At 55.8% G+C, this 13557-nt stretch overlaps 1 protein-coding gene across 2 annotated transcripts in view; it reads right to left on the bottom strand.

Moving 5' to 3' along the window:
* TBCD (tubulin folding cofactor D) overlaps positions 1-13557 on the bottom strand; it is a 200357-nt gene that overhangs the window by 162245 nt on the left and 24555 nt on the right. For both annotated transcript variants that reach the window (XM_034943211.3, XM_055101986.2), the window contains exon 7: positions 8746-8878. In XM_034943211.3, coding sequence (XP_034799102.1) covers positions 8746-8878 — 133 coding nt within the window. The remainder of the gene's footprint in view (positions 1-8745; positions 8879-13557) is intronic.

Here is a 13557-nt window from a genome sequence, read left to right as displayed (position 1 = left end):
GCCCAGCCCAGCTCTCTGCCTGTCTGTTCCTCATCTAAGAACTGAGGGGGGTGAGGCTGGTGACCCGCCAAGCCCCCTCCCCGTCTAGCACATGACCCCGCGACGGGCTGCCTGTGAGCACACGTCTGCGAGCAGGTCGCGCCACCTCAGCAGGGATGGGCCCGGGCTGATGGGGACTCAAAGGCGTGCGGCTCACCGTGCAGGTTTCTGTAAGACTCACGGCACTGTGCCCGCCCCACATAAAATGCTGAGTGATGGGAAATGAGTGTTAAGAGCTGGCTGCTCCAGGTCTTTCCTTAACGCCACGAGGAGACCGAACCAGCGTGGCCTGGGGTACCTCGTTTCACCCAAATGCTACCGGAGCATGATCTCTGGAAAGTACCCACATTCAAACTGCTCTTGTCCTATTTTCTCCATCCAAAACCTTGCCCCAAGAGAGCACTACAACTAAAAAGGACCACGTGGGTCATCTTCCTCTGGCCACACTGAACCCTAAAGGAAACAGTAGGGTGCTGTTCCCCAAATCTGAAGAGAAATCAAAGCCTAAATGTGAAATGTTTTAGATAATCAGCTGTCTTCTTTCATCTTCAAAGACTGACTGTGCTAATTAGCCTCACACCAGCCTCTGCGGTGAGAGGTCTGCTGCTTCCCTCCCAGGTGGGGCGGGCGCTGGTGCTCACCCTGGCCTCGGGTCACAGGAGAGACGGAGTCAGCAAAGGGCCTGGACACAGCTCACAGCAGCTCAAGCCCTGGTTCCCGGCCCACACACTCTTGGCCACAACCACTCCTACTTGGGGACCTGGCTGCTTTTATTAACTATAAAAAAGCAGAGTGGCTTCAGCACCTCTCTTCACAAGGGCCGAGCGGGAGCTGGGAGTGAGGCTGACAGTGCCAGCGTTCTTTGGCTTTCTTGGTTTTTAATGCTGTTGTGTGTGACTATTTTATCCTTTAACAAGAGTTGTGCTTTTGTCAATGATAAAAATAAAAAGAAACCGCACTGCAAAGGGGAGACTCGAGCCTAACAGCCGATAAGGGGAAGAGCATCCTATTACCACTTTCATAGTCAACAGCCCCATCTCGCAGTCCGAGTCCCCCAGCCCCGCCACCGCCTCCCAGCCATTGTGAGAACACACAGGGAGAAACCCACTCCACACAGTCGACAATCTTCCAATCAGAGCACTAGAAACCAAGAGAGCACAACTATCAATCAGCAAGCAGAGTCACACATGAAATGACAGCCATTTTCCTTTTTGTAAATTTTTTTTTAGATGGAGTCTTGCTCTGTTGCCCAGGCTGGAGTGCAGTGGCGCCATGTCGGCTCACTGCAACCTCCGCCTCCCGGGTTCAAGTGATTTTCCTGCCTCAGCCTCCCAAGTAGCTGGGATTACAGGCGCGCACCACCACGCCCAACTAATTTTTTGTATTTTTAGTAGAGACAGCGTTTCACCACGTTGGCCAGGCTGGTATCAAACTCCTGGCCTCAAGTGATCCACCTGCCTCGGCCTCCCAAAGCGCTGGGATTACCGGCATGAGCCACTGTGCCCAGCCCATTTTCCATTTTTAATGTGTTTTACTCCTTCCGTGAATTTCCTCAATTTGCATTAATCTTAATGCTTAAATTGGGACTAAACCAAAGGGTGTTTTTAAAGCTGGAGTACAGGGGCCTTCCAGGGAAATTACATTGCCAAACACTTGCTTCCCTCCCACAGGAGTTAAAAACCCTCACTGCAAGGGAACTACGCTTCGAGGGAAATGAAGATCAAATCCTGGTTTCGATGGTACTTGTTGAGTTCACCTGTTTCGCCCACAGTAATGAACAGGTGGATGACAATGAAGCCAAGTGCATCAAAGGAAACAGATGAAACCCTAAGCAGAATCCACCTGCAAGTTTCATCATGTACAGCAGGCGCCCGGCCTCTGCCTGCAGCTCTGCCAAGCCCAAGGTGAAACCTCCCGCCCGCTCAGCACCCAGCACAACTTCCTCCTGCTGAGGCAACCTGGATCAGACCAAACGGACCCTTCCAAGAGACAGACGGAAACAACACACATGGCTCTGGAAAGACTCAAGATGCTCCAGCAGCCGCCCAGGGCTTCAGACGCTCTGGAAGGGACGTGCTGGCCCCAGGAGCTGCCAGAAGCCCGGCCCCGCCAGGCGTTGCTTCACGGCAGTTTCATTCATTCCCTTCCCAGGGATTTCAGCCGGCTGCGTCAGACAATTGCTCACTCTTGCTGAGGGCAAATCTCTGAATAGTTCTGAGGTGCTGCTGCCAAACTGCCTGGGTGCTCTGCCCTAAACGGCAGGACAGCACGCCTCACTCTTTGCCAGCATATGCCGGGGGATGGCACAGGGCTCGGCTCTCCTAAGCCTTTGAGAAGACCTTTTTACACCTCGGGAGGAAGGGGAAAAACGAATGTCTCTCCACCTCAACGTGGAACTTGGAGATGTCAAAATAAAAAGCACTTCCCCACTCCTGGCTGGTTTGACTTTGCTACAGGAATTCCCACCTGTCCCAGCAGCTAGGAGGGGAATGGGGCAGCGAGCCGTCCCGCCCACCCACCCTCTGGGTATTCCAAATGCAGGCTGTGTAACACGTGCCTCCCACTTGGGATGGAAGAACAGAAAACTTGGGAACAATCTAGAGAAAACCAACAAGATCATCAAAAAAAAAAAAAAAAAAGTAAAGAACCTAACCCACGACAAAGAAACTGCAGAACTAGACACATGTGGCCACAAGACCCTCCCAAGCCGAGAAGGACTCGGAGCCCTGCACCCAGGGGACACCGTGGAGCCCTCCAAGGCAGCCTGAACGCAGTGGCCCACAGCCCCTCACCAGGAGGCTGCCTCTCCCACAGCCAGCCTGGCTACAAGGTGGCGCGCCTCACCTGCCTGCAAGTCCCTGGGCAGCCACAGCTGGCTCCAGCCCCAAGGCTGGGATATCCTGCTGACCCAACAGCATGGGGTGGGGACAGGAGAAGAGGGGAGGCTCCCAGGCCAGGCTGACGAGAGCTGCAGGAGACCCCTAGAAGCCCGTGAAGAGACCGGACAGAGATCAAATGTGCCTCCCCTCCCAAAGCAGCACCCACACTCGGGGCAGGGCTAACGGCCTCCCCTGCAGAGGCACCACACTCGGGGCAGAGCCACTGGAGACAACCAGCTCTGGTCACATCCTGTTAGACCTCCCATGTGCTCCCCTGACCTGAGATGTTTTTCCCCCACAGCACTGAGTTTTATCAGGGATTTCATTAAGGTTAAATTTCTAGGGATGAGGGAATCCTAGAGGGCAGAGAAGCCCTCGAAGCCACCTCAGATCCTGTGAGCCACAGGTTCTATGGTGGGATCGCCACCTGGTTCCAGGTGCAGATGATTATAAGGACACTGCTTTGGCCCCACAGGCTGGTAGGCTGGGTAATTCTTCCCCACCCAGAACACGATCATGAAGGCCGTGAAGCTGAAGAGCTGCTTACACAATATTCCAAGAAGCAGGTGTGTGGGACGTATCCACATGGATCCTGACACACATGTAGGTGCCAGCATTGTCATTTCAACAGTCCTCAGGCCAGATGGTCCCAGTCACAGCATGGACCCCCTCCCGCTGCGATGGGTGGGATGCAGTGGTCCCAGTCAGACAGCATGGACCCCCCTCCCGCTGCGATGGGTGGGATCCAGTGGTCCCAGTCACAGCATGAACCCCCCTCCTGCTGCGATGGGTCGGATCCAGTGGTCCCAGTCACACAGCATGAACCCCCTCCCGCCGCGATGGGTGGGATCCAGTGGTCCCAGTCACACAGCATGAATCCCCTCCCGCCGCGATGGGTGGGATCCAGTGGTCCCAGTCACACAGCATGGACCCCCCTCCCGCTGCGATGGGTGGGGTCCAGTGGTCTCAGTCACACGGCATGGACCCCCCTCCCGCCGCGATGGGTCGGGTCCAGTGGTCCCAGTCACACGGCATGAACCCCCTCCCGCCGCGATGGGTGGGATCCAGTGGTCCCAGTCACACAGCATGAATCCCCTCCCGCCGCGATGGGTGGGATCCAGTGGTCCCAGTCACACGGCATGGACCCCCCTCCCGCCGCGATGGGTCGGGTCCAGTGGTCCCAGTCACACGGCATGAACCCCCTCCCGCTGCGATGGGTGGGATCCAGTGGTCCCAGTCACACAACATGGACCCCCTCCCGCCGCGATGGGTGGGATGCAGTGGTCCCAGTCACACAGCATGGACCCCCTCCCGCCGCGATGGGTGGGATCCAGTGGTCCCAGTCACACAGCATGAATCCCCTCCCGCCGCGATGGGTGGGATCCAGTGGGCCCAGTTACACGGCATGAATCCCCTCCCGCCGCGATGGGTGGGATGCAGTGGTCCCAGTCACACAGCATGGACCCCCCTCCCGCTGTGATGGGTGGGATCCAGTGGTCCCAGTCACACAGCATGGACCCCCTCCCGCTGCGATGGGTCGGGTCCAGTGGTCCCAGTCACACAGCATGGACCCCCTCCCGCCGCGATGGGTGGGATCCAGTGGTCCCAGTTACACAGCATGAATCCCCTCCAGCCGCGATGGGTGGGATGCAGTGGTCCCAGTCACACAACATGGACCCCCCTCCCGCTGCGATGGGTGGGGTCCAGTGGTCCCAGTCACACGGCATGGACCCCCCTCCCGCCGCGATGGGTCGGGTCCAGTGGTCCCAGTCACACAGCATGGACCCCCCTCCTGCTGTGATGGGTCGGGTCCAGTGGTCCCAGTCACACGGCATGAACCCCCTCCCGCCGGGATGGGTGGGATCCAGTGGTCCCAGTTACACAGCATGAATCCCCTCCCGCCGCGATGGGTGGGATCCAGTGGTCCCAGTCACACGGCATGGACCCCCCTCCCGCCACGATGGGTCGGGTCCAGTGGTCCCAGTCACACGGCATGAACCCCCTCCCGCTGCGATGGGTGGGATCCAGTGGTCCCAGTCACACAACATGGACCCCCTCCCGCTGCGATGGGTGGGATGCAGTGGTCCCAGTCACACAGCATGGACCCCCCTCCTGCCGCGATGGGTGGGATCCAGTGATCCCAGTCACACAACATGGACCCCCCTCCCGCCACGATGGGTGGGATCCAGTGGTCCCAGTCACACAGCATGGACCCCCCTCCCGCCGCGATGGGTCGGGTCCAGTGGTCCCAGTCACACGGCATGAACCCCCTCCCGCCGCGATGGGTGGGATCCAGTGGTCCCAGTTACACGGCATGAACCCCCTCCCGCCGCCCGCCGCGATGGGTGGGGTCCAGTGGTCCCAGTCACACGGCATGGACCCCCTCCCGCCGCGATGGGTGGGGTCCAGTGGTCCCAGTCACACGGCATGGACCCCCCTCCCGCTGCGATGGGTGGGATCCAGTGGTCCCAGTCACACGGCATGGACCCCCCTCCCGCTGCGATGGGTGGGATCCAGTGGTCCCAGTCACACGGCATGGACCCCCCTCCCGCTGCGATGGGTGGGATCCAGTGGTCTCAGTCACACGGCATGGACCCCCTCCCGCTGCGATGGGTCGGGTCCAGTGGTCTTAGTCACAGCATGTACCCCCTTCCCGCTGCAATGGTTCGGGGAGCTGCGGCAGTTGCCACACCCCATGCCACCAGCCGGGTAAGGCTCATGGTCTTCCACACGCATGTCATACTTCTTGGCAGTAGCGGCCCATTCTTCTGGGGTCTTAGGGACCTAAGAGCGTGTCCTTGGTCATGTGGGAGGCTGTCTGTACACCCAGCATCACAAACATTAAGGTGAAGCTACCAGAATTCCCAGGACCCCCACCCTGGCCACTGCCATCTTCCCCTTCTTCATGTTTCCTCAGTGAGACTCAAGGCAAAAAATGAAGAATCCAATTGCACCTAAATCCACCACCTTTACCAGAATTGCCTCAAACGCACATTCCCTGAGGATCCATGGACCAATGGCACAGTGGGTACATCTGAGACCTGAGTCCTCCCTGCCCTACCCCTCCACCCCCGTACCCTTCAAGGCCAGCCTCAGCCTGCCCTGACCTCCACGATAGCAATGAATCCTCTTTAGGCATTGAGGACGCTGCCCCAGCACAGCTGGAACGAGGGACACCTGGGGACACAGACGGCACATCTGTACCTGCAATGCCCAAAAATGCCTGGCACGAGGAGGTCCTCTATTTCATCAGTACGACAGGTATGCCACCAGAAAAATCTTTTTAGAAAGACTTCAGAAAGATGAAAACATTCCAAATTTTGTTTAAAATTTTATTAAAAACTAGTGTTGTGTACCCAAGGGTACTGAAAGTATTAAGCTGGGTTTGTTTTTTCTGTTTTTTTTTTTCTGGCAGAGTCTTGCTCTGTCACCTAGGCTGGGGTGCAGTGGCATGATCTCGGCTCACTCAACCTCCGCCTCCCAGGTTCAAGCAATTCTCCTGCCTCAGCCTCTGGAGTAGCTGGGATTACAGGCCCATGCCACTATGCCTGGCTATTTTTTGCATTTTTAGTAGAGATGGGGTTTCACCATGTTGGCCAGGCTGGTCTCGAACTCCCGACCTCAAGTAATCTGCCTGCCTCGGCCTCCCAAAGTGCTGGGATTATAGGCATGAACCACCGCGCCCAGCCTGAAAGCATTAAGTTTAAACAAAAACTTGCACATGAAAGTTCTTCACAGCGTAATTTGTAAGAGCAGAAAATACCCACACGCTGGCATATGGAAAAACCCACACACTGGCTTATGGAAAATACCCACACGCTGGCTTACGGAAAATACCCACACGTTGGCTTATGATTCAGCCATAAAGGGAACGAGGCACTGACAACACCACAGCGCGGATGAACCTTGGACACATCGGGCTCAGTGAAGGCCAGACGCAAAAGGCTGTGTCGTGTACGACTCTGGTGAGGTAAGATGTCCGCAACCAGCAAGTCCACAGGGACAGCACATGGATCCACGGCTGCGGGGGCTGGGGAAGGTGAGGGACGGACTGCTCGGTGCAATCAAGGTTTCTCTCACGATGATGACAGTGTTCTGAAGTTAGATAATGGTGATGACCGCACAGAAAACTACAGAATTGTTTACCTTAGAAGGATGAATTACTTGTGGTATGTGAATTATATCTTGATTTTTGAAAACTGCTGAATCTGTCACATTTATGTGGAGGTTGAGGGGAGGCCTGAAGAAAACAGACATCACCTGGGCAGAGCACAGGCTCCAGGAAACACGTCTGCAGTTTTCTCTCACACGTCTGAAACCCTTTCCTCATTTGAAAGGCTGCCCTCCTGAAGACCACGGCAGCATGACCGGGAAGCAGCAGACACTGAGGACACTTCCCAATTCCCCCTCAAGAAACGTACGCCCCCACCCCAGGCTATCACTCCCACAGCCCCCCTCCACCCAACTGACAGCCTCCCACTCCCTGGCAGAACCTGCCACGGCCAGGACAAAACCGCGGACAGGAAGATGATACCACAGACAGGAAGATGACACCGCAGACAGGAGCATGCCGCGGACAGGAAGACGACGCCGCGGACAGGAGGGCGCAGCGGACAGGAGGCCGCCATGGACAGGAGGGCACCGCGCACAGGAGGCCGCCGCACACAGGAAGACAACGCCATGGGCAGGAAGACAACACTGAGGACATGAGGACGTCTCTGCGGACAGGAGGACGCCACCGCAGACAGGACGATGCTACAGACAGGAAGACAACGCCGCGGATAGGAAGACAACACCGCGGATAGGAAGACGATGCTGCGGACAGGAGGACGCCGCCACGGACAGGAAGACGCCGCGGCGAGGTGGCACTCGTCATCTCCCCTAAAACGCACTCCAAAGTGTCCTTCCAGGCGCGGCGGCTCAAGCCTGTAATCCCAGCACTTTGGGATGATCACAAAGGCAGGAGGATCACTTGAGGCCAGGAGTTTAAGACCACCCTGACCTACACAGCAAGACCCTGTCTCTATAAAATATATTTTTTGAACAAGAACAAAGTGCCCCGCTCCTCAGAGGGACCACGGGCTCCACAGCGTGAGACAAGGATGAGAAGTGCTCTCAAAGCCTCACCCGCTGTAATTAAAGAGAGAAGAAGGCGCTGAACCCACCACGCCAAAGGCCACAGCTGGCTGCCAGCTCCCCCTCCAGGAGGCTGACCAGGGAGCTGCAGCCTCCAGGAGGCTGACCCAAAAGAGGCTTTGCCCTCTTCTGAGACTTGACCTTTCCTCCTCGTTAGCACAAGAAAAGGTAACACAAGAGACAACCAGAGCGAAAGGGCAGGGAAAGGGCTGGCAAAGGGCTGCAGCCAGGGCACTAACCAGGCACCTGCAGGCAGAGGCCAGGGTCTGTGTCCAAACGAAGCAGTCAGGAACATCCAACCCGAGCCCAGTGCAAAGGAACAGAATCAAGTTTCAACTCACCCACCTTGTTTTATTAGAGCTCGTTCAGTCTCTGCACTTACACAGGAACTAAGCAGCTCAGATGCGGAGAAACCTACCCCGGGGAGCCCCAGCTGCGTGGCACCACTGCCCTCTGCTGGCAACAGGTGGGGCTCCAAGCCCATCCACCAGCACCAGCGCAGAAACCAGCCCTGCCTGAGGCAGGACCCAAAGCAGAGGGAAAAGGAAACTGCCCAAGACCCTGGCCGGGTTAAATCAATCCCACGGGGTTCCAATTAGTCAAGATGGAATCACAGGTAACATCATTCCGTGGTCCCCATGTAAGGCACCATTTCCCTGCTATCTCCACAGCCCCTGCGGGCAGCACTTACCAGGGCCTGCAGCGTCCCATCCATGGTGATGACCCCCTGCATGGTCTGGAAGGAGGAACGGGCCAGGTTGCACAAGCTCCAGTCCAGGAACTCAGCCATCTTGCTTTGCTTGACATCAGGACGTGTGATAAATCTGCCAAAAGGATACAGCTCAACCAAGGCCTCAAGCACTGAGACCTCGCCCACGCCTCACCAGCCCACCCCACACACACCCACCTCCCCAGGCCCTCCCACCTCACGCACCCTTACACCAAGATGCCAGCTCTGTACTGAGTCCTGTCCTCCTCCAGCTAGTTCCTCCTCTCTCCAACCCTAGAAACCAAGTCGCTGCCCTGACCAGGGCCCTCAGCAGCCGGTTCCCCACCACAACCTCTCAGGTCGCACCCAGGCCTACTGCCCATCCCCTCCCGCCTGCCCCCTCCACCCCCCCAGTTTTACCTGTCCCCATCACCGCCAGGGAGCCCCTGCCCACTTCTCAGCCCCTCCCTCCTCCCTGGACCCAACTCCGCATCCCTTAACCTCAGGACACCGTGCCCACGTGCAAGGCCTGGCCCCGGCAGCTGGGCCCCAGCCCCTCGGACCTCCCTCCCCCACACCTGCCATGCGTCTTGTGCACAGGCCTGTTTCCACAGCCAGCCGCTCGTGTAGCTTGTGCACAGGCCTGTTTCCACAGCCAGCCGCTCGTGTAGCCCCATGAAAGTCTTCCCTGTTGGACTCGGCCTCATGTTCCAGGCAGTGCTCACACTCCCCACCCCTCTTGCAGCCCGGCCTCAGCGCAGGACACCTTGAGCGCACAGAGCTCCCAAACCAAAAGCCCAAATCTGGCCGGGCGCAGTGGCTCACGCCTGTAATCCCAGCACTTTGGAGGACGAGGAGGGGCGGATCACGAGGTCAGGAGTTCGAGACCAGTCTGGCCAAGATAGTGAAACCCTGTCGCTACTAAAAACACACAAAACATTAGCCGGGTGTGGTGCTGTGCGCCTGTAATCCCAGCTACTCAGGAGGCTAAGGCTGGAGAATCGCGTGAACCCGGGAGGCGGAGGTTGCAGTGAGCCAAGATTGTGCCACTGCACTCCAGCCTGAGCGACAGAACAAGACTCTGTCTCAAAAAAAAAAAAAAAGCCCAAGTCTTCCTTTTTTTTGAGATGGAGTCTTGTGCTGTCACCCAGGCTGGAATGCAGTGGTGTGATCTAGACTCACTGCAACCTCTGCCTCCCAGGTTCAAGCAATTCTCCTGCCTCAGCCTCTCGAGTAGCTGGGACTACAAGCTCACGCCACCATGCCCAGCTAATTAGCCCAGATCCTCCTTATTTCTCCACCAGCAGTTCATAGGCCAGGCCCCCAGCTTGCCTCCATGATCGAGACTGGCACTGCCACACGGAGAACAGACAAGGCCCTTCCCTCCCACAGCTGACACTCTGGAGAGAAACGACAAACAGCTGGGGACTTCCAAAGTGCAAAGAAAAGTCACGAAGGAAATGGGAGGGCAGGGCCTCGTTAGAGAGAGGACGTGAAGCCACAGAGCTCAACGAGGGGGGCTGCAAAACCTGGTAGGAAAGTGCTGCTGCCCAGGAAAGCAGGAGAGCCAGGGCCCAGGGCAGAAGGGAGCCAAGGGAACTCGCGAACTGCAAAGGCAACATGGTCGGAAGCAGAGCAGCCGAGTGGGAGAGGTGCCGGGGACAGGACCAGTAGTGGCTAAGCCTGCCCACCTCCTTTTTAGGCCATGCCGGCAGGTCTGACTGGCATCCTAGCCACACCTTTATGGGGGGGTGGTGAGGAGACGGCAGTGATGCCAGAAGGGAGGCACCAGGCGCTCCCTCAACAGCCACAAGGCCACCTCCCGGAAGGGACACTTGGGAGGGCCAGGAGGTGGAAGAGTCCACGTGGGGGAGTGCCCCATGCGACGTCCACGAGACAGCTACATGGAGACCCCAGGCAGGGTGAGACGTGGAAGCTGGAGCTGCCAGGCTACGACGCCCACCCTCCCTCCGGCCCCCACGTCATCTCCACTTCAACTTCAACTCCGGCCATCCCACCTTCCCGGCCCTTGTTCCAGCACATCCATCCAGTTGGCCTGCACGAGAGCCGGCTCCATGCTTCCGTGGGGACAAGCCCTCTCAGGGCACTTAACACACAGGAGACAGCCACGCACGTGCCATCCTACTCGGTCATGGCCCTCACAAAACAGAAGCGCTGCCCGGCTGACAGGACGGCTGGCACCTGCCAACTGCTCGTAACAGCAAGGACCTCTCCCCTCCGCCACTGTCCCTGTGGAGCACGCTTAGGGAGGGGCTCAGCATGAACAATGGGGAAAGAAGTCCCTATTTCCAGAAAGTAAAGAATCTTTTGGCTGGGCACAGTGGCTCACACCTGTAATCCCAGCAATTTGGGAGGCGGAGGTGGGTGAATAGCTTGAGTTCAGGAGTTCAAGACCAGCCTGGTAAACATGGTAAGACCCCCATCTTGGCCAGGCGCGGTGGCTCAAGCCCGTAATCCCAGCACTTTGGGAGGCCAAGGCAGGTGAATCACGACGTCAGAAGTTCAAGAACAGCCTGTCTTGCACCCCATCTCTACTAAAAATATTAAAAAATTAGCTGGGCATGGTGGCACATTCCTGTAATCCCAGCTACTCGGGAGGCTGAGGCATGAGTATCACTTGAACTCAGGAGGCGGAGGTTGCAGTGAGCCGAGATCGCACCATTGCACTCCGGCCTAGCAACAGAGCAAGACCCCGTCAAAAATAAATAAATAAATAAATAAATAAATAAACCCCATCTCTAGAAAACAATACAAAAATTAGCCAGGCGTGGCTGGGTGCAGTGGCTCATGCCTGTAATTCCAACACTTTGGGAGGTCAAGGCGGGTGGATCACCTGAGGTCAGGAGTTTGAGACCACCCTGGCCACTATGGTGAAACCCCGTCTCTACTAAAAATACAAAAATTAGCCAGGGGTGGTGGCGCACACCTGTAATCCCAGCTACTCAGGAGGCTGAGGCAGGATAATCACTTGAACCAGGGAGGCAGAGGTTGCAGTGGAGCTGAGATCACGCCACTGCACTCCAGTAGAGCCAAAATCACGCCACTGCACTCCAGCCTGGGCAACAAGAGCAAAGCTCCGTCTCAAAAAAAAAAAAAAAAGAGAAAGAAGTTGGCTGGGTGTCGTGGCATGCGCCTGCAGTCCCAGCTACTGGGGAGGCTAAGGTGGGAGGATTGCTTGAGCCTAGGAGGTGGAGGTTGCAGTAAACTGTGATCACGCCACTGCACTCCAGCCTGGGCAACAGAGTGAGACCCTGTCTCGAAAAGAAAAGGAAAGAAAAAAGAAACTCATGTGTCCTCCCCAGGAGAGTTAACTTTAGCGGATCTGCAAAAGGGGCCCAAGGCAGTTAACTTCATCGCAGAAGGAAGCAGCATTAAGGTGGTGACAAACCCTATTCCCTTTAAAACGCACAGAGTTCCTACAGAGCATTAGAAATGAATGGAAAAGCGGAATACTGTGGGCGGCAAGCCACCCAGGTGCCGAGGCAAGAGACCAAGGACATGAGCTGTTCCAATATAATAAAATATAAAACAAGAGTAGTTATACAAGATATAGATCTTAGATATGATTATATATGAATATCATTAATCATTAGTTTGTAGCAATTACTCTTTATTCCAATATTATAATAATCCTCGCTCTATAATCATAACCTAGGAAAAGCCAGGCCATACAGAGATAGGAGCTGAGGGAACATAGTGAGGTGTGACCAGAAGACAAGAGTGCGAGCCTTCTGTCATGCCCAGACAGGGCCACCAGAGGGCTCCTTGGTCTAGCGGTAACGCCAGCATCTGGGAAGACGCCTGTTGACAAGCGGATCGTGGTCTAGCGGTAGCGTCAGTGCCAAGGAAAAACACCCGCTACTTAGCAGACCGGGAAAGGGAGTCTCCCTTTCCCCAGGGGAGTTTAGAGAAGACTCTACTCCTCCACCTCCTGTGGAGGATCTGACATCAGTCAGGCTCGCCCGCAGTTATCCAGAGGCCTAACCGTCTCCCTGTGATGCTGTGCTTCAGTGGTCACGCTCCTAGTCCGCCTTCACGTTCCATCCTGTACACCTGGCTCTGCCGTTTAGTTAGCAGTAGCAAATTAGTGAAAGTACTAAAAGTCTCTGATAAGCAGAAATAATAATGTAAGCTGTTTCTCTCCTTCTCCTCTCTCTCTCTCTGCCTTGGCTGTCAGGCAGGGAAGGGCCCCCTGTCCAGTGGACACGTGACCCACGTGACCTTACCTATCGTTGGAGATGGCTCACTGTCCTTATCCTGACCCTTTGTCTTGTATCCAATAAATATCAGCACAGATTGGCATTCAGGGCCACTACCAGTCTCCGCGTCTTGGTGGTAGTTGTCCCCCAGGCCCAGCTGTCTTTTATCTCTTTGTCTTGTGTCTTTATTTCTACACTCTCTCATCTCCACACACGGGGAGAAACCCACTGACCTTGTGGTGCTGGTCCCTACAGACACAAAATGGCACTAAAGCAACTGGTTACCTACTGGGAAGGGCGGGGTTCTACTGTAGACCAAAAGAAACGCCAAATGAATCAATAATTCTGTCTTAAACAATAAACGGTAGAGAAAAATATAAATGACTACTTGTTAAATCTCTTAATAAGACTTCAGGCTTAAAAGTAAAAATAACTAAATAAAAGAGAAAAAAATGGTTTGACATTAAAATTAAAACTTTGGTCCAAAAAAAAAGGAAAAGGCCAACAACCACCTGGGGCAATCCCCATCGTCCTTCACCGGAGGAAACTCACACTCGTGGAGAAGAAAAGGCCC

The sequence above is a fragment of the Pan paniscus genome, chromosome 19 (assembly GCF_029289425.2).
Source record: "Pan paniscus chromosome 19, NHGRI_mPanPan1-v2.0_pri, whole genome shotgun sequence".
Lineage (NCBI taxonomy): Eukaryota > Metazoa > Chordata > Mammalia > Primates > Hominidae > Pan > Pan paniscus.
Note: the sequence above shows the minus strand (reverse complement) of the source record. Positions and strands in the feature narration are given on the sequence as shown.